Here is a 20634-nt window from a genome sequence, read left to right as displayed (position 1 = left end):
GGCAACAAAAGCCAAAATCGACAAATGGGATCTCATTAAACTAAAGAGCTTCTGCACAGCAAAAGAAACTATCATCAGAGTGAACAGGCAACCTACACAATGGGAGAAAATTTTTGCAACCTACTCATCTGACAAAGGGCTAATATCCAGAATCTACAATGAACTCAAACAAATTTACAAGAAAAAAACAAACAACCCCATCAAAAAGTGGGCAGAGGACATGAACAGACACTTCTCAAAAGAAGACATTTATGCAGCTAGAATACATTATTATTAACTATAGTCACCTTGCTGTGCAGTAGATCATCGGAACTTATTCCTCCTGTGTAACTGAAACTTTGTACCCTTTTACCAACTTCTACCCTTTCCCTGCCCATCTTCCCCCAACCACCTCCATCTTCTGGCAATTAACATTCTACTCTCACCTTCTATGAGTTAGACGTTTTTAGATTCTACATATATGTCACTTAATATTACCAATAACCTTATAACATAGGCACCATTATTATCGCCATCATATCCAGTAGGGAAACTGAGGCACGGAGAGGTTGAGAAACTTGTTCCAGATCACACAGCAAGTCAGTGGCAGAGATGGGGTTCCATCTTCCCCAGGCTGGTTGCCAAATCTGCGATTTCAATTGGTGATCCTCATATTTTAATGTGCATACAAACCCCATGGATCTTGTTAAAAATCAGCTTTTTGCTTAATGGGTTTGGAGTGTGCCCCAAGATTCTGCATCTCTATTGAGCTTCAGGTGATGCCACTCTTGCTGGTTTATGGAGCAAACTTGAGCACAACACTCTGAATTACAATTTTTCCCCAATTTTGTGGGGTTGCCTGTCAACAAATATAACCGAGTCCACAAACATCATAATTTTCATCATTTTTTCTTGTACTGAAGATGACTTCTTCCATAGGTGCAAGAATAACAGCTCTCTGGTTTGTACGTTATACTGAAGCAAAGAGTCACTTCCTGGTCCATCTCCTTGCAGGTTTAAGGAATCTGCTGACATCTATTGAATGAATGAGCAAATGCATGGATTTCTTTTTCTTAATAGATGTAATTTTTCACTGTATACAGCAAGTTTTTAGAATTCCTTTAAAGGCCCAAACAAACCACATCCCAGCAGTTTTTAAATTATTTCATCATAATTCAAGAGACACTTTATTACATCATTCCCAAACAGAAAACATAAGCCTGGTAATCATGATACCACGCCTGTTTTAGTCATTCAATTGATTTTTACCTGCATCACATAAAGCAGTTTCTCTTCTAACTCTAAATTAATTTAAATTAAAAATGATCATTTTCTTTTTGATTTTCTAATCACAATGATTTAACAGACCTACTCAAAATAATCTAAAAAGCTTTAGATACATTTTACTTATATCTTTTCATCTGTTAATATACATTCCTCTAAAACCCAAACTTATTTGTATTATATTTAAAGAGAACACAGTTCATAATTTTTATTAGAGTAAATGGAAAAATAAACACAGTAAAAATTCTTTTAAATGAACTTAATTATTTATGTTGCCAATAGTTCAACTCCCAGTGCTCTATAAGGAGATTGTTTTAATGGAATTTGAATGTGAAAATGACAGATTATATAAATTTCTTACTAACTTCTCTAATTACACTCTTGCTGGTTAATTTGGTAAATGATGTCTGTCATGTGATTGGCTGCAACACAATATACAATGGATTTCCTTCAAGTGACAGGGCGGTCCTGTAGTATCTCCACATCGTCATGGTCTCTAGGTAAACTGGTCCAACAGTTCATGATGTGTCCAAGTCTTTCTCTTCATGACTCAACTTTACAAATTCATCTCTGACCACCAGTCAAGTACCATGTCTTGATTGTTTGGTCTCATAAAAAAAAAAAAAAACAGGTTGTTCTCATTATATACACACATGCACACAGATATATGTATGCATGTGTATATAAGATACACACACATGCACACATCATTAAACTCTTCCTAATTATTTTCTGTATGGTTTTAGTTACTAGGGAAACCTACCAAGATAACAGGCCCATTATTCTTGGGGTGCTAGCCACTTGAACAAACTGAATTTTCAAGAAGTGTTTGATCTTTCTTTTTGCAAGCTGAATAAAGGAGTGTTTTGTGTAAGATCAGATTTTCCCTTCTGAATAGCCTTAACCATTCACCAAACCAGAGAAATGAACGACTTCGGCCCATTAATGTGTGAGTATGGCTATCTGGTTCATAAAGAAGCTGTTTTTCAGATGAGAGACAAAGTCTTACAGACTTCATTGGTGAGAACATCATCTAAATGAGAGGTGGCAAAACAAATATTGGTCATGGCATTATGTGCAGTTAGCTGTTACGGTGCCCATCTGCTGACTGCATTGCTTTGTGTGGAATGGATTCCCCATGCTCAGTGGTGTGTTGAAATCTGGTGTCTATGGCAACAAAAGCATCACCAATCTCAAAGCAAGCACTGTCGGGACCAGCTGAATCTCTGCTTACACAATGAGTTTAGGAAGAAGACACATTTCTAACAGACTTTACAGCTATTCGAGGCTAAAGAGATCCAGTGTCCAACCAGAAACAATATATTGTCCTTATGCATATATCATTAACATAATCTTGCTTTTTAAATTTTTTTTCTTGTGAAGCAAAAAGAATTGCACATTTATTACAAATTGCAATTGTTGAAATAGGCTGGACTCTCAATGAAGACATTAAAGCATGATGGTTAAGAACAGCCTTTTCAGATTCAGGTAGCCTTGGGATTGTTGGACTCCACTGCAATATCTGGTTGACTTTAAGCAAGTTACTTAGCATCTCTGAGGCTTAATTTCTTCACCAACAAAATGCAATTCAAGCAGCACCTACCTCATAGGTGTGCTATGAAGGGCCCCTGAGAATGTGTGGTAATGTGCTTGGCAGAGGATGCTCCCAGGCATAGACTACGAATTCCCTATGTCAGCCATGATTTTGAGTATTGGTGGGCTTCAGCATAGGGTGATGAGACAGTGGGATAGAGTACTCCACCAAATGTCAGTATCTGTGATTCTTTTTTCTTGAATCTGTCTGACAACTATAAACCCTCCTTCAACCTACTGCTTGGTGAAGACAGTGGCTGTCAGTGTTCTGGATATTGATTCTGAGTATTGGTGTGTTTTAGCATAGGGTGCTAAAGCACTCTACGTTGACGAAATAGCATATGTATTCTTTTGGATGTTCAGCCAATCTGTCTAATATTCCCTGTGGTGGCATTCAGAGCTGCTGTGTCCTGGATGGCAACAGCAAAGCTTAGATTTTCACACAGAGGCCTTAAAGGGCTGGAGGGAAGCCCTCTGCTCTGCCATGCAGGAGATTAAGCTGAGTTGCTCAGGCAGATTATATGTCAAAGTAAATTGAGTGGGCATCACCCATAAAACAAGAACTTGTGTGAATTACTGTGCACTTCCTCCAGGGAAAGGGCTCTTTTCTCTTTTAAAAACTAGGATCTTTGCAGTGTTATAAGAATTGGCTTTCCTGTCTCTCTGATTTGTGCTCCTTGGAGTAAATCACCTGATTGGCTTGAAGATACTGTAAATTGCCATACAGTTGATGTTGGAATATTTGCTTCTTCCTCTGTTCCCTACTCCAACCCCCTATCCCCTATTCTGAGTGGTGGATTCAATGAGCTATATTTTGCTCTTAGGTTCTCTTCTTTGTCTCTAGAGATAATTTGCTTACATAGCACTAATTCAGAATTTCAGAGGAATTTCAATAGTTGTGACACTGTCAAAGTGACAACTTAAAATAAGTTTTCCTCAGCAAATGTTCCAGATCATGTACATATAGTGGCTTGTTTCAAAAAGGATTAATACAATTAAGGATTCTTTCAAGTGTTTCTTCAGCTTCTGGGCTCAGAAATTATTTTTTTCTTGCATTAATGCACTTCTCTATTAGTATTTGAAAGCTACGTGGCATAGACTCACTGTCAGTTTTACAAACTTAAATCTGCACTTCACTCTTTCATTCCTAGCTCCTATTTATATTCATTTATCACATAATGCTCTTTATATTAACAACTATGCTACTTTAATAATAAAGCTATAATTATGACGTTCCCCTATCCCTAATCAGGGGTGGGGGTGTCATGTATTTTGATTAGCTCTGCTTATGATCTGTGATACCACACAAACTGGGTTCTACATCTTGGCTTTATTCTCCGTGTGGGTCTGTTATTTATTTATTTTTTTCTGACGCAAGTGTTTCTTACACCTGCAATGCATTAGAATCCCTCAAGGGCTTGTTAAAACACACATGGCTGGGCTCCACTCCCCAAGTTTCTGGAGATGGACCTGAGAATTTTCACTTTTAACAAGTTCCCAGTGATGCTGCAGCTGCTGCTGGTCTGGGGAACACATTTTGAGAATGAATTTCTTAGGCTATACCCTTAACCTTGGCCAAACATCCCCGAAATGTGGGAACTAGGTGAGGGTATATGGCGGCAGTACCATAAACTTATCACCACCGGAAAATAAATCAAAGGATAATACTTACTATGTGACAGGCACTATGATAAGCATATTTTCTTCATTTTACAGGTGAGAAAATTGTGACTTAGAAAGGTTTAGTAACTTGCCTATCATCACACAGCTAGTAAAGTAGTAGAATCCACATTTGTCTGACTATATAACTTCTTAATTTCTATAGATTTAAGTCAGGTAATCCGTCTGCATGTTTTTCTACTAAAGCACACGTTTCCAAGAGGATCTTGGGCTTGCACCCCAAGATGTTTGGAAGAATAGCCTGAACTCAACTCTATCAAATGCAAAATGTTTCTAAAGTTTCTATTTAAAATGACAATACATGAAGGCGCTCTACATTTTCCATAAACTTCCAGAAGCCTGGAAGTCTCAGCCTCCTGAACAGTAGAAGGGTTCAGGAATTGGAGGTTCCAGGTGTCTCTGGTGTTAGTGGGGGTGTGGGTCACGTATGAAAACAGAATTAGTTGCAAGTTTGATAAACAGTGGTTAGACTCCCAGATACTTTCCCAAATCTGAGCAACCAGATGATGGTATTAGGCCAGATTTCCCAAAAGTTGAACCTGAGATGTGGATTCATATGGAATTGTTTATTAAGGAGGTGTTCAAGGAGAAACCAGTATGAGAATGGGGAAAGTAGGAAGCAGTGAATGGAAGGAAATGAAGCAAGAGTGGGATCTTAGGCTAAATTCCAGCCTCTGACTCATCTTGTAGGGAAGCTCTGGAGTGTATCTAGGCTAGAGGTACGCTTTTGTACCAGTAATGAGCTTCAGCTGGTGGTGGGGGTATGTAAATTTTCAGGTACTACAGACTCTCTTGGCATGCTGCTGAAGTTGTACTTGTAGCCCAAAAGTAGGGCTCTAAAGAAGCCTGCAAGTGAGAGTTGTTAGAAGCAAAGCATATGGACATAGGGGGATGGATTCAAAGAACTGATAAAGAAGCATCTGAGAAGGTTTGATAGGGAAACCTGCAGTTCCTCCACCTGGGCCCTCCACGCCTTAGTAGAAGCCTTGAGATTCACTTTTTTGACAGATTGAATTAGAGAAACTCAGCTTTGAGGCCCAAGGTACACTCAAGGGCAGAGATGTGGTACTTCACTGAAAGCAGAATGACATGAAAGTTTACATGCTGAATTGTGGGTGCCTCCCTCCCGCACACACATTTAGTTAACCTCTTCCTGAAATCCACATCCAGAACATTGGCAGCCACTGCCTCCAACAAGCAGTAGGTTGAAGGACGATATATGGTTGTCAGATACATTGAAGAAAAAGAACCACAGATACAGACATTTGGAGGAGTACTCCATCCCAGTGTAAATGCAGGTACACTGTCTCATCGCCCTCTGCTGAAAGCCCATCAACTAGCTAGCCCTTTCCCATACCCAGAATTGCCAGTGAGCTTTTTAGGGTGAAACTGTTAAATAGGAACTGTCATTCAAAAGACATTTGAGGAACGTGTCTGATTTAAAAGGCAGTGATGGTTACAAAATATACAAATAGGAAAGCCAATCTTGGAGGAAACAGATGATACTGCATAAGAAAATTTCCCAAATGCCCAAGTCTATAATTAATGTTGTCAGAGAGGAAAGTAATCACATGTCTGAAATGAAAGCAGGATATTATTGAAAGCAATATTGAGAGAACAGAAAAGAACTCTTAGAAATTAAGAAATATGATAGCAGAAATTAAAATAATTAAATGCAAAAATGAGAATATTAAGTTGAATAAATGTCTCTGAAAGTTCAACCAAAAGACAATGAGATTGATAATAAGAGAAAAGATTAGAGAAGTCCAACCTCTGTCTAGTAGTTGGTGTCAATTAAAAGAGAACAAAGTGAAAGAGGAAAATTATGAAAAAAAGCAAGAATTTTTTTATAAGTGAAATACATGAGTTGCCAGATTTAAGAGACCTACCAGCATAGTCAATGGAAAAACAATAAAGAAGAGATCCTAAAAACTTCCAAAAAGAAAAAAAAAACCAAAAACCTGGTTCCATACAAGGATTAGCATTGGACTTTTCATAGCAACTTAGAAATTTAAAAGACAATGAAGCAAGGTTTCCAAAATTCATAGAGAAAATTCTTAACTAGAATTCCATAGCAGCCAAAGTTATCAATCAAGTGTGAAAGTAGAAAACATATCTTTAGCTATGCAAGGTCTCTAAAAAGATACCCTTTTTATAGTTTGTCAAAAAGAGGGAATGAACCAAAACATTGGAAAATATGGAATCACAAAACCTGAGGCCCCAGTACCAGTGGGGCCACAGGGAACTTCCAGGGTGGTGGTAAAAGGACAGTCCAGGATCACGGCTGGGTATTAATACCAAGGGGAGAAAAAGGAGACAAAAGTAGGAGTAATTGCACATGATATTGCTCAGTGAATATTGATTTAGTCAAATAATGTGATACTATTATTTTGGGTAGGTAAGGAAAGGAGAAGTATGTATGGAGAGATCATAAAAAAGCTAAAGTTTCATCTTCCATGTTAGCAGATTAACAGATAATGCCTAAATGAACAAATAAAGAAACAGTTGTATAAGGATGTCATTTTTAAAATATGGAGATAAGTTGCTAGGAAAATAAACATATAAAAGTATTTTAATTTTTTTCCTCAAAGGAGCTGATATACGGGTGGGAATAGGTGGGGGTAGGAGCCTGCTATTATTTTGAAGAGCTCTTGACTTTTAAAACAATGCACATGTATTTCTTTGAGAAATACAAACATCAAGAAAATAAATGAGGACACCTTAACTGACTTTACCTGTGCTTTTTGGCTTTTATCCACACTCTGTTTTGTTCTTCACATTTACCCTCTTCCTGCTCAATGATTAAACAGCGTTCTTAGAGAACATTTATGGAATGCCATCTAATAACAGAAATGATGTTGTCATTTATAGATAAATTTTGTCAACAAACATTTCCTCATCAAAAATATAGCTTGATATATCCATTATATCCTTATAAGCCATACTAAATTAAGATTTAATGATGATGTTTTATTAGTAGAATAAAGAGTTGAATAGCTCTGTGTCGATTCAAATTTTCATATGGTTTAATTTACACAGTTGTGCCTTCCCTAGTAAAGTATTGAGTTAAAAATGAGGATTGGAACTACATTAAACTTCTACCTAGGGAAAAGGGGTACGGGTATAGGGCCCAGTTAAAATAATTAAAAGTGAAAAGATAGATGATTTGAATACAATAAAGACTGGTTGAACCATTTACCTAAAGCAGAGCAAGAATAACAGTTTTTCATGGCAGTGGCTCTAAGATGCTCCAAGATCCTAAAATGCTTCCAAGTCATTGCAACCAAGAGAAACTAATAATTATATAGACCATTAAGTTGCTAAGTGCATTTTACATAAGCTGTCCTATTTAATTCTTGCAATATCTCTTCAAGTTGGATATTATTACCACATTCATTTTCAGAATAGAAAATAGAAAACATTGCAGAGAGGTTAAGTAGCTTTCCAAAGGTTATGTGGTTAAGAAGTAGGATAATGATAACATTTGTTGCCCAAGCAGGATACTTTTGACAGGCACCAACCAGTGGGGAATCTAACAACAGATACAACCCAAGATTTACCTGTGGGACTTATGGCCCCCAATTAATAAGACATTGAGCCTTGTCCAGAACTCAAGTTCTTTTCCAAAGTTGTGAACTTTCTGCTGTCTTGGGCTGGTGGTCCTAATAGTGTTAAACAAAATTCCCCATTACCTAATTATACCTATAAATGTTGACAGAATGGCAATTGTTTTTGTTTGTTGAGAGAACTTTCACGGGAGTGGGCAGAGCTTCTAAACCAGTCTTAGGGATTCAGGACTGAATTAGTTGCTTGCTCTCACCCTAGATTCACCAAAGTAGCTTGAAAACTTGTAGAGAGAAGGTGTCTGGGAGGCATTCAGGTACAGGTAAGAAGTCCTGAATAGAACATATTGAAAGGACTGGTAGTGCGATGCTGGAGACAAGCATGGATGGTTAAGTACGTGGAGTGAAATTAGATGGCAAGTTGTGAAATAAACCACAAAGCAAAAAGTTTCTAACAAATTTGTTCCCTGAGTTTCTTCTGCTATTTTTCTCACAAGCCATTTTTATAATTTTCTTGTTTCCTTTCTCTGGCATCTCTCGCTGCTCTTTTGGGTGTATCATTCACTGCACATACAGTATCACTTTTGTTTTTATCTTACATGTTTCCTAGGGAGCCTTTAAATGAGGCAACTCCAAGCTCTTAATTGCCACTGCGTTTTTACTACTACAGAGCAGAATGATAGGCACCTTCCTGGCAAACAGAATATGCTCAGTACATATTTGCAGAAGGAAGGAAGGAATACAGATGACATGTTTTTAATTTTATGAAACCAAATAACTCCCTTTGAGGCTCAAGTATAAAAATCTCAAGAAAGGACAACCTATATTTTAAAACTAGCTCTTTACATGCTCCTGCTTAAATGTGTTTTCACTTTTATGGGTCTGACAGCAGAGCCACTTAGGATTAAGTATTTGATGGACAGGATACTTGGTTGGTCATTAATATTGTCCTATTTTCACTCACAATCTGCCTTTTGACAGCCAAAAGATGGTAAAATTCTACCACTTGTACATTATAAAATGGGAAGTATGCCTAGCTTGTGACAGTTAAGAAAATAGAAAAAAATATTTATACAGCATTTTATATTTCCCTGTGGTCTTTAGCTCTTTGTGTATTCTAGTTACAGTGTGCTATTATTTTCTTTCAGACAGAAGAACCCTTAGATTTTTTTACAAGGCAAGATTGTTAGCAATGATTTCTAACAGCCTTCATTTATTGGGGAATGTCATTATTTTGCCTTCACTTTTAAATGATAGTTTTGCTTATACAGTATTCTTGGTTGATAAACTTTTCCCCCCTTTCAGCGCTTCAAATATTCCAACTGCTTTCTGGCCTCCATTGTTTCAGATGAGAAGTTGGTTTATGTTCTTAATGTGGTTCCCTTCTGTGTTGAATCATTTCTGTCTTTTTAAAAAATTTAACTATGGCATGTCTAGGGATAGCTCTGTGTGTATATGTGTGGGTTTTTTTTTTTTTTTTTTTTGACAGAGTCTTGCTCTGTTGCCTAGGCTGGAGTGCAGTGGCATGATCTCGGCTCACTGCAACCTCTGGCTCCCGGGTTTAAGCGATTCTCATGCCTCAGGCTCCCGAATAGCTGGGATTATAGGTGCCCACCACCACGCCTGGCTAATTTTTGTATTTTTAGTAGAGACGGGGTTTCGCCATGTTGGCCAGGCTGGTTTCAAACTCCTGACCTCAGGTGATCTGCCTTCCTCGGCCTCCCAAAATGCTGGGATTACAGGCATGAGCCACCATGCCCAGCCATATCTCTGTGTTTTTGAAAATGGGATTTGGTTGATCAGGGTAGGTGAGACTGTTTTTCATTAAATTTGGGAGGTTTTCACACATTATTTCTTCAAAAACCTTTTCTTCCCTTCTTTCTCACTCCTCTCATTTTAGGATTCCAATTATTCATACATTGGTTGGTGTGCTTGATGTATTCCACTGGTCTGTGAGTCTCCATTCAGTTTTTTCTAGAGATTTACCTTCAACTTCATGGATTCTTTCTTTGCTAGTTCAAATCTACTTTTAAGCCTCTCTAGTGAAATTTTTCCATTTCAGTTATTGTACTTTTGTACTCGAGAATTTTTGCATTTTCTGTATCTTTATTCTCTATTTGACAACTCATTGTCTTAGTACTTTTCATTTAATCTTTAAATATGTTTCTTTAGTTTTGAATATATTTTTAAAAATTGGTTTGACATTTTTGTCTTCTAATATCTCAGCTCCTTCAGGGATAGTTTTCATTTAATGCTTTATTTCCTGTGTACAAGTCAGTTTCTTGCTTTATTCATGTCTTATAATTGTTTTTTAGAAGTGGACATTTTTGGTACTGTATTATAGCAGCTACAGTTTCTGCCCAGATTCATTCTGTAGGGTCTGTCTCTCTTGTAGTGTGTAGCTACTAATGTTTCTACTCATTTTTTTTAAAGTCTTATTTATTTTTAAACCTGGATACCTAGAGGTTTCCCTTCTGTCAGTACAGTATCCCACCCTTATGACTACATCTAACCTTAATTACCTCCGTAAAGGCCCTGTCTCCAAATATAGTCACATTCAAAGTTCAGGAAGTTTACAAATCTGCCTTGGCTTTTCCTTTCTGGATACGTAAGGCTTCACATGTAGCCAGGGACAAGTTGCTAGCTAGGGCAATCTCTGGACTTTCCTGAGTGAATATAGCCTTTCATAACAGTTGGGATATATGGGAGCTTCTTAAAGTTCACTATGGCTGTCTTATTGCTGGATCTCTCTGTTAAATTTACAGCTGACTTTCTTATCTGTAGCTCACCCCAACTCATATTGCAACCCCAATTTAGCTGTGATGTTGATCTTCCTCAATTGTTTGCCACTAAAACAGTTATTCATTGTTTTCAACAACACCCCTCAGCATAGATTTTTCTGCAATTTAATATCAGCCCTCTCCATCATCTAGTCTCATAGCCTGCTGCTATACCACAGTAGAAGTGCTACACCACAGAGCTGGGGGTAGGGAGACAGGATGGCAGGAGCTCAGGCTAATAATGCCACAAATTCACTGTATTTCTTGAATAAACACTTTCAATTTGTTGTATGCCTTTTGTCATTTTCCAGAGTACTGAATTTTTTTGACAATTTTATCCAGTTTATCATTGTTTTTTGCAAAGATAATTCACTGACCTCTTCACTCAGCCATGCCTGAAGTCTGTTTTTAGATGGCTATGCTTATGAAGTGTGGAAGGATGGAAGGCCCATTCATTGTGGGCCTACTATTGTTGTTATTGTGTGTCATCTAGCTGATTGCAATTTGGATACTTAAAAAAACACTAGGTTAAAAATCTGTTTTCTATTATATGAAATACACATAAGTATAGTTTAAAATCATTGATTAGACATTTATTCTTAAAAAAGCACTTCTATTTTTCATTTATTTCAAGGTGTTCTCTGGAAAATGAATACTTTAAAAAGTCCTTTGGAAAATACAAATTAAAAAAAATCTTGCACTAATGTGACTTTTCATATGTTAGAAATTTATAAGATTAAGAAATGTTGTAGGCCTTTTATATTAACAGGGATTTAATTCCGATGGCATTTTATTTATGTATACAAACAAAGAAGACTTCTTTTTAGATATATGTAATTGAAGTACATTTTATATTTACTAGTATAGAAAAGTAAAAATAATTCTCCATGAGCGCATATATAGCTATTGCCTTATTTACTGCACAGAATATCATGGGTATAAATTTTGATTATCTATGTGGCAATATCTCCATACATCACAGAGAAGAACTTCTTCTGAGGGGCAGTGGAATAGGGTTGTATGTGTTAAAATGTCACACTATACATAATTAAAGTTTATTTAAAACAAAATTATTATTTCTTTTTTGGAATGGGTTTGGCCAAATGTATCTTAACTCCTCAATGTTGTTTTGTCACCTATCTTTTCAGACAAGTAATGGTTCTCTGGGTTTATATTATACTGTTCAATTGAAGTTTTATTTATTTTCAGGAAGCAGGACAAAGATATTGTCTAGAGGCTGGGTTTTGATTTGGTTGCTTCTGTCCAACAGCAGAATGCCTTGGGGTATCTACTTATACTAATGAGTATAAATAGTGCTATCATAAACACCCTTGGTGTGCAGGAATGTGCTAATGTCTGAATATAACACAGTTAATTATGTCACTGTCCCTGCCCAGGGGAACTGCTACTGAAAGGAGGTACTCACATGATGAGGAAGATAGCAGATGCAGTGGTTTGGAATTAAGTGTTACTCCATTGCTGACTCCAAGAAAGAGGTGTAGGATGCTGGCTCTTTTCTAGAGAGCACCTAGCAGTTTCCATCTGGTATATTAACTTGCCATGTGGGTTTAAAATAAAAAATTACTCTCGGCCGGGCGTGGTGGCTCACGCCTGTAATACCAGCACTTCGGGAGGCCAAGGCGGATGGATCACTTGAGGTCAGGAGTGTGAGACCAGCCTGGCCAACATGGTGAAACCCCCTCTACTAAAAATACAAAAAATTAGCTGGGCATGGTAGCACACACCTGTAATTCCAGCTGCTCGGGAGGCCGAGGCAGGAGAATCGTGTGAACCCAGGAAGCGGAGGTGGCAGTTAGCCGAGATCATGCCACTGCATTCCAACCTGGGTGACAGAGTGAGACTCTATCTAAAAAAAAAAAAAAAAAAAAAAAAAAAAAAAAAAAAAAAAATTACTCTGTTGGCTAGGTGCAGTGGCTCACACCTATTATAATCTCAGCATTTTGGGAGGCTGAGGTGGGCAGATCGCTTGAGCCCAGGAGTTCAAAACCATCCTGAGCAACATGGCAAAACCCAATCTCTACAAAAAATATAAAAATTAGTCAGGTATGGTGGTGGTGCACAACTGTGGTCCCAGCTACTCAGGAGGCTGAGATGGGAGGCTTACCTGAACTTGGGAGGTCAAGGTTGCAGTGAGACATAATCACCACTGCAGTCCAGCCTGAGTGACTGAGATACTGTCTCAATAAAAAAAATATTTTTTTGCTTATAATTATATATCTTTTTAGTTTTCTTCACAGGAAAAAAGCCAATTCAGTATTAAAATGCTAGCCAAGATTGAGGGCGAGTACACAGAAGTCGTCTGCACATTCAAAGAAGCAAGACAAGCTTTTGAAAATAACAATAAAAAAGTAAGTACATTGGGAATTAAAAGAAAAATTCACACAGATTTGCCTACCTTTTTGGCGTATATTTGAAATCTGCATCTCTGAATTACGTACACTGCTAGCAATTAAAAATTACCCTGTGGTCCCCGGTGCTGCTCGGCCCGGGGCAGGGACCCCGCCACGGCCAGGACCGCCCGGCCGGGCCCTAGCCCGCGCCTCCCGGCGCCCCGCATCGCGCCCTCTCCGCGCCCCCACCCACGCGGCCGGATCGGGTAGCCAGGTGCGGGCGGGCAGGGGATGCGGCTGGAGCCGCGGGCAGGGGCCGGGGGCGCGGGCGGGACCCCTGGCCACCCTATCCCGTGCCCCGGCCGCTTGTAGGCGCCGCGCGGCCCCGACCCGCGCTTTCCCGCGCCCAGCGCGCCCCTGTGCCTCGGGGACCCCGCGCGCTCGGCGCTGGTGGGGGCTCCCCAGGTAATCGTGGGGCGGGGGTCCCGGGCTCGGCCCTCCCTTCCGACAGCAGCGTCCGCGCCCCGCGGCGGAGGTGGGGCCGGGGCCAGGGTCGGCCGGAGCGCGCAGGGCGGGGGAGGGGAGGCCGCCCCACGGCGGCCCGCGGGGACCCGGTTCCGGCGCGCGCGGGAGGCGCCTAGTGAGGAGGCGGCCCGAGGCCTAGTGACAGGCGCGCGGCAAGGACCCCGGAAACCCACCTGTCAGAGTTACCGGTCTGCCGGGCGGGCGCCGCCAGTGTCCGGGGTGGACGCCGCGAGCCTGCACGTTGCGCCGGGACCCCGGAGCTGCGCCCAGAAAAATCATTTTTCTTTTCTGGGAAGGTGAACATTTGTAGCATTGATTTCCCGGATCTGGTAACATGGCAAAAGATGCTGGTCTAATTGAAGCCAACGGAGAACTCAAGGTCTTCATAGACCAGAACCTTAGTTCCGGAAAAGGCGTGGTGTCCCTCGTGGCCGTTCACCCCTCCACCGTCAACCCGCTCGGGAAACAGCTCTTGCCAAAAACCTTTGGACAGTCCAATGTCAGCATTGCCCAGCAAGTGGTGATTGGTATGCCTCAGAGACCTGCAGCGTCAAACACCCTGGTGGTAGGAAGCTCACACACCCCCAGCACTCACTTTGCCTCTCAGAACCAGCCTTCTGATTCCTCACCTCGGTCTGCAGGGAAGCGCAACAGGAAAGGAGAGAATTGCAAGGGCCTGCGGCATTTCTCCATGAAGGTCTGCGAGAAGGTGCAGAGGAAAGGGACCACTTCCTACAACGAAGTGGCGGACGAGCTGGTCGCGGAGTTCAGTGCTGCCGACAACCACATCTTACCAAACGAGTCAGTTTATGACCAGAAAAACATAAGACGGCGCGTCTATGATGCCTTAAACGTGCTGATGGCCATGAACATCATCTCCAAGGAGAAGAAGGAGATTAAGTGGATTGGTCTGCCCACCAACTCGGCTCAGGAATGTCAGAACTTACAGGTGGAAAGACAGAGGAGACTTGAAAGAATAAAGCAGAAACAGTCTCAACTTCAAGAACTTATTCTACAGCAAATTGCCTTCAAGAACCTGGTGCAGAGAAACCGGCACGCAGAGCAGCAGGCCAGCCAGCCGCCACCACCCAACTCGGTCATCCACCTGCCCTTTATCATCGTCAACACCAGCAAGAAGACCGTCATCGACTGTAGCATCTCCAACGACAAACTCGAGTATCTGTTTAATTTTGACAACACATTTGAAATCCAAGGTGACATAGAAGTGCTGAAGCGGATGGGCATGGCTTGCTGGCTGGAGTCCGGGAGCTGCTCTGCTGAAGACCTTAGAATGGCCAGAAGTCTAGTCCCAAAGGCGCTGGAGCCGTATGTGACAGAAATGGCTCAGGGAACTGTTGGAGGCGTGTTCATCACAGCGGCAGGTTCCACGTCTAAAGGCACGAGGTTCTCTGCCAGTGACCTGACCAACGGTGCAGATGGGATGCTGGCCACAAGCTCCAAGAGGTCTCAGTACAGCGGCTCCAGGGTGGAGACCCCGGTGTCCTACGTCGGGGAGGAGGACGAGGAGGATGATGACTTCAACGAGAATGACAAGGACGACTGACGTCCTCCCCACTTCACATTCAGCTTCAGGAAAACATTTAGGGAAAAGAAACTTTTTTTTTTTAATGTGGGTTTTCTGTCCTTTTGTCCTACTCCCAAGAAGATATTGGTAAGCTATTTAATTTAGATATGCACCTCTGATAAGCAAGGATTGTTTCCTGTAGGATTAGGACGTGCTGTGGATGTGTGTTTTGATACCAGTGTGCTGATGCAGAGCGTTTATTTACTTTTTAGTATTTTGTGTTTTCATTTTATATTTTTCTTTAAGTGCAGAGTTCATTTTTGCCCCTGAACAGTTTTGCTGAGTTTGCTGAAGAAATTGTATTTCATCAACATGCATGAAAATAAAACGCCCTCCTGTTGTGGATGGTGAGCACCTGATGCCATTTATTTGCCGTGAATTTGGACGGCGTCCCCACTGGCAGATAGCGAGACTCTGTGGAGTTTTCCATTTGTTCAGTGGTACGGTGTCCAGAGCCCCAAGCAAACAGCAGAATTCGACTTTTTAAACAATAAACACCATCAACCTTATTAACTTTATTTTCCCTTAAATTATATTGACTGTTGTGATTCCATCAAGTTTATACACTCTTTTCTCTCCCTATTTCGCAGCAACAAATTGCAAAGTGCTTTTGTTTGTTTGTTTTTGTTTGGTTAAAGCTTATTGCCACGCTGGTGCAGCTATGGAGACTGTTTGGAAGGCTTGGAATGGTTTATTGCTTATGGTAAAATTTGCCTGATTTCTTACAGGCAGCGTTTGGAAACCTTTTATTATATAGTTGTTTACATACTTATCAGTCTATCATTTAAAGACATGTACTGAAACAAATGTATTTGTTTCATAAGCATCTTCCTGTAATCTATTATAAAATTGAAATTAAATATAATGAATGTTTTAACAATTTTTTAACTCAAAATTTGTCAATCATTTTTAATAGTTCTTTTTTTTTAATAAAAAGAACAAGGAATTTAAGGACAGGCAGTAGTCTCTTTTAAAATTTATTCACAAAATCCATTAACTGCACAGTTGCTATTAGCTGCCTGTTCTAAAGCGAAAGTCTTTTTATTGAAACACAAATAAACTTTTCTGTAATATTTTATGGACTATAAAGAGACTTTGATCGTTTGACATGTTTAACTTGGCACTGTTAGTTTTTTTTTAATAAAATACGCATGGGCATTTTAAACAAAAACAAACAAACAAAAATTACCCTGTTAGGAACTCTGAAATATGCTTTTAACTAATAATATTATGTTGGTTGGAGAGCTAGGTTCACTTTCCTGTGTGCTGGACTGTCTTTGAGAGCCCCATTTCCATAGGACTCTGCTGAGCTAGGATTTATCATCTTGGCCAGGGGGAAGGATTTGATTCCCACAAAGTTTTGTTCTAGAAGGTTATAGATAACAACATTGCTTTGCCTAATGAGAGATAATTTATGTAGGAAGTTAATAGATGCTGATAGTATTTTAAAAGGTTTTACTTCTCATACAAAAGAAAAGACATATCTGGACTTCCTTTCCCACTCTGAGAGAATACTCTTCTTCACCACATTTTTTTTTTTTTTTTTTTGAGACAAAGTGTCGCTCTTGTCCTGCAGGCTGGAGTGTGAAGGCATGATCTTGGCTCACTGCAACCTCTGCCTCCCAGGTTCAAGTGATTCTCCTGCTTCAGCCTCCCGAGTAGCTGGGATTACAGGTACCTGTCACCACGCCTGGCTAATTTTTGTATTTTTAGTAGAGACAGGGTTTCACCATGTTGGCCAGGCTGGTCCCGAACTCCTGTCCTCAGGTGATCCACCTGCCTTGGCTTCCCAAAGTGTTGGGATTACAGGCATGAGCCGCTGCACCCGGCTCACCATTCTTTACTCTAGACTACATGCTATTCAAAGAGAGCATGGATAGGAAAGCACAAGGTGGGGGTGAAAATTCCATAGAACTGCTCCACAGCTGGGAATTGCATTACCAGAGGTAGCCATTGTATAAAGATCCAGTCCTGGGCAGCACAAAAATAACACTAGATGCTACACAAGTGATGTCACATATGCTAGAAGACAAATACATCTTGTGTCTCACTCTAATAGGGAGGGCTTCACACAATTTTCTGTGAGTGTGTGGTTGAACATGCATATATGTGTGTGTTTTAACATAACTGGCTTTGTCTTAAAGTATTCATCTTCCTAGACCAATCATGAGCTATTATATACTCTAAATAGAATAAAGTATTATTTGCAAATGTCATCTAAATGTTATTGAAAGCATTCACTATGTATATCAAATATCATGGAATGTTTAGAGTTCAATATGGCTCATATGTTTAAAACATAAAATCTGTTTTTTCACACTGTATGTTTTCAAAAAATACAAATTTTAGATAATCTAACAGTTTTCACACACTTAATAACTTTTCATCCTACTTTATCATTCTCCTTTACAGAAAAGGCAAGCACTTGTTTGAATTCATTGTGCTAAAAGTACTTTATACCAGGGAAAAATATTTTTAATTAAAAATTTAAATGCTTTAAAACTTACAGGAAATTTGCAAGAATGGTACAAAAATAGTACAAGAAAAGTCCTTTACCCATATTCGTCAATTTGTAACATTGTCTCATTTATCATTTTTTCTCTCTACCATATATACATATTTTCTACCATTTGAGAGTAAGCTGCATATGTTGTGACCCTGTACCCCTAAATATTTCAGTGGGTATTGACTAAAAAAAGGAATATATATATATATATATATATATATATATATATATATATTCTTTTTTTTTTTTGAGACAGAGTCTGGCTCTGTTGCCTAGGCTGGAGTGCGATGGTGATCTGGGCTCACTGCAAACTCCGCCTCCCGGGTTCAAGGGATTCTCCCAGCCTCAGCCTCCTGAGTAGCTGGGATTACAGGCACCCACCACCACACCCGGCTATTTTTTGTATTTTTAGTAGAGATAGGGTTTCGCCATGTTGGCCAGGCTGGCCTCGAACTCCTGACCTCAGGTGATCTGCCTGCCTCGGCCTCCCAAAGTGCTGGGATTACAGGCGTGAGCCACTGCGCCTAGCCAGAAAACACATTATTTTATTTAACCACTGTCAATGAGCAAATCAAGAAATTTAACATTAATACAATATCTAATTATACAATAACTATCCCTATTTAAACTGAACAATCATTCCAATAATGTCTTTATACCATTTTGTTTCCACTCCAAACTCCAATGTCAGACAACTCTGTCCTGGGATCTCCCACAGTGGGGATCCATTGGCAGCTTTTAGTACTGGCCGAATAAGCTATAAAGTCTCAGGCCATCTGTGAGCAGCTCTTGCAAAGGAGAAATAAATAAAGGTCTGGCTGGAGAGGAGAGGTACTTTGGACTGGGGAGATGGGAGGGCAACTCACAACCAAAGACCACAAAGGAAAGTAAGCCCCTCCCTGTCCCAACTCCTCGTATCTCCCAAAAGTTTAAGGAAATAAAATCCCAATCTGAGTTAACTGGTGAAAATCCAGATAAGGTGGAGTGGAACAGGCAGAAATGTGAACACTAAGAGGTAAACCTAGGCAAATTCGTCCTCGAGAGAGGAGGGAAAAAAGAGTGGGGAAGACCGAACAGAGAACCCCCGCAGCACCTCAGTGGAGTTGGGGCGTTTTTGCCTGCTTCTTTTTTAACTGGGGTGTGGAAGGCGTCGCATTTTTTACACAGCCACATGGCTCTTGCCTCAAATGATAACAAATACCCAAAATAGCGTTACGTGTTACTGCAGAATAGGAGGAATGGCCACGGGGGAGGGAGAGGGCGTGGGCTGTCGCTTTAGGTTTGGCGGCCAGGGATGGGGAGGGAAGGGGGTGGACGCCAGGGAGGTGGTTGGAGCCCCAGGATCCGAGAAAGGCCTGGACTCAGTGGGACGGGCCAGGGCAGGGGACGCGGAGAGGTGGGGACAGGTGGTGACTGTCCTGGCAGTGGGGCGCGAGGCATTCCGGGGCGGGAGGCAGGGGTCGCGGTGCGCCGGGCCCTCACCGCTGCTGAGCGTGGACTCGCAGTGCCAGATGTCCAAGCTGGCGGGTTTCCGGCAGGACTCCCACAACGACAGGTAGTACTGGTGGTCAGCTGTGACCCAGGCCGGGCTCAGCACCGCCCCCAGATACAGAGACAGCGTCAGGAAGATGCACACCACCCCGACCACCTTCAAGGGGGTCAGCACCGACACGCGCACCTCCTCCATGCCGCTGCCCGCCGAAGCCATTCCTGGACGCCGCTGCCGCCCGAGGATGCCAGGCGGGTCCGGGGAGCCAGGAGCCCGACCTCCCGAGGGGAGAAGCCGCCGAGCCCCCACGCGCTGGGACTCGCTCCCTCCGGGCTCTGCGCGCCCCCTGCCGCGCGGCCAAGGTGGGTCTGCGGAGGCGGCCGGCCGGGTGGGGGTCGTCGGCAGCCGCAGCGACGTGGATTCCACCCCTGACCTTCGCCGCCGGCCCCGCGCCCGCTCCGCCCCGCTCGACCGGGCTCGCTCCGTCCCGGCCCCTCCCCAGGCTGCGGGAGGTGGTGCCGAACAGGGAGGGGCAGAGGGCCAGCACCCGGTGACTTCGGCTCCTGCTCCCAGGGCCCGAGGCTCGCGCGGGTCCCGCCCCTACCGCGCCCCTGGCCCGCGGAGGGAGCCCGGTGCCAGCCCGCGCCCCCGACTGGCGGCGCGCGGCACTTCCTTGAAGACGCTAGGTACTCAGCCGCGCTGGCTCCGGGTCACCTAGCTTTCTCCTCCTTGCCCCGTCAGGAGCATTTCCCTTTTCATTGTATTAATTTTAGGTGAGCTGCAAGATGTTTTGATGTACATATCCATAGTGAAATAATTACCACAGGTAAGCAATTTTACGTATCTATCACCGTCTATCCATATTTACCTTTGTTTGTGATAAGAGCATCTGAAATAAACTCTTAGTAAAATTTCAGTATACAATATTGTTAACTATAGTCCTCCTGCTGTGCATTAGATCTCAGATTTATTTATTTAACCCACGTAACGGTAAGTTGTACCTTTGACCTACACATCCCCATTTCCTCCTTGCGCTAAGTATTTGACTCTTTTTTTTTAACAAAAAAGATTCCACATACAAGATCATGCAGTATTTTTCTTCTTGTGTCTGTCTTATTTCACTTGGCAAAATGTCTTCCATCTTTATCCATGTTGTTACAAATGGCAGTGTCTTTTATTTTAAGGTTAATATTCCATTATATATCTACCACAATTTATCCATTCAACTGCCCACTCACACTACACTCATGTTGTTCCCATATCTTGGCTACTGTGAATAATGCTCATCATGGAAGCACA

The 20634-nt window shown here is 41.5% G+C and overlaps 2 protein-coding genes across 5 annotated transcripts in view; both read left to right on the top strand.

Moving 5' to 3' along the window:
- Positions 1-20634, top strand: part of LOC134736053 (lanC-like protein 3) — a 276852-nt gene that overhangs the window by 10702 nt on the left and 245516 nt on the right. For 2 of the 4 annotated variants that reach the window (XM_063635235.1, XM_063635233.1), the window contains exon 2: positions 13126-13248. In XM_063635235.1, coding sequence (XP_063491305.1) covers positions 13126-13160 — 35 coding nt within the window. In that variant the 3' untranslated portion in view covers positions 13161-13248. Of the gene's footprint in view, positions 1-13125; positions 13249-14396; positions 14471-15586; positions 17557-20634 lie in introns of those variants that run through there. The other 2 variants (XM_063635234.1, XM_063635236.1) reach the window with 2 other exon arrangements.
- On the top strand, positions 14003-15691 carry LOC129475725 (transcription factor Dp-1-like). Its single transcript, XM_055267996.2, has one exon. The coding sequence runs from the start codon at positions 14090-14092 to the stop codon at positions 15317-15319; it is 1230 nt and encodes a 409-aa protein (XP_055123971.1). The 5' UTR covers positions 14003-14089; the 3' UTR covers positions 15320-15691.

This window comes from Symphalangus syndactylus, chromosome X (genome assembly GCF_028878055.3).
Source record: "Symphalangus syndactylus isolate Jambi chromosome X, NHGRI_mSymSyn1-v2.1_pri, whole genome shotgun sequence".
Lineage (NCBI taxonomy): Eukaryota > Metazoa > Chordata > Mammalia > Primates > Hylobatidae > Symphalangus > Symphalangus syndactylus.
Note: the sequence above shows the minus strand (reverse complement) of the source record. Positions and strands in the feature narration are given on the sequence as shown.

Bases quoted from the DNA above. Each gene is read 5' to 3' on its own strand.
- LOC129475725 (XM_055267996.2), top strand. From the start codon at position 14,090: ATGGCAAAAGATGCTGGTCTAATTGAAGCCAACGGAGAACTCAAGGTC.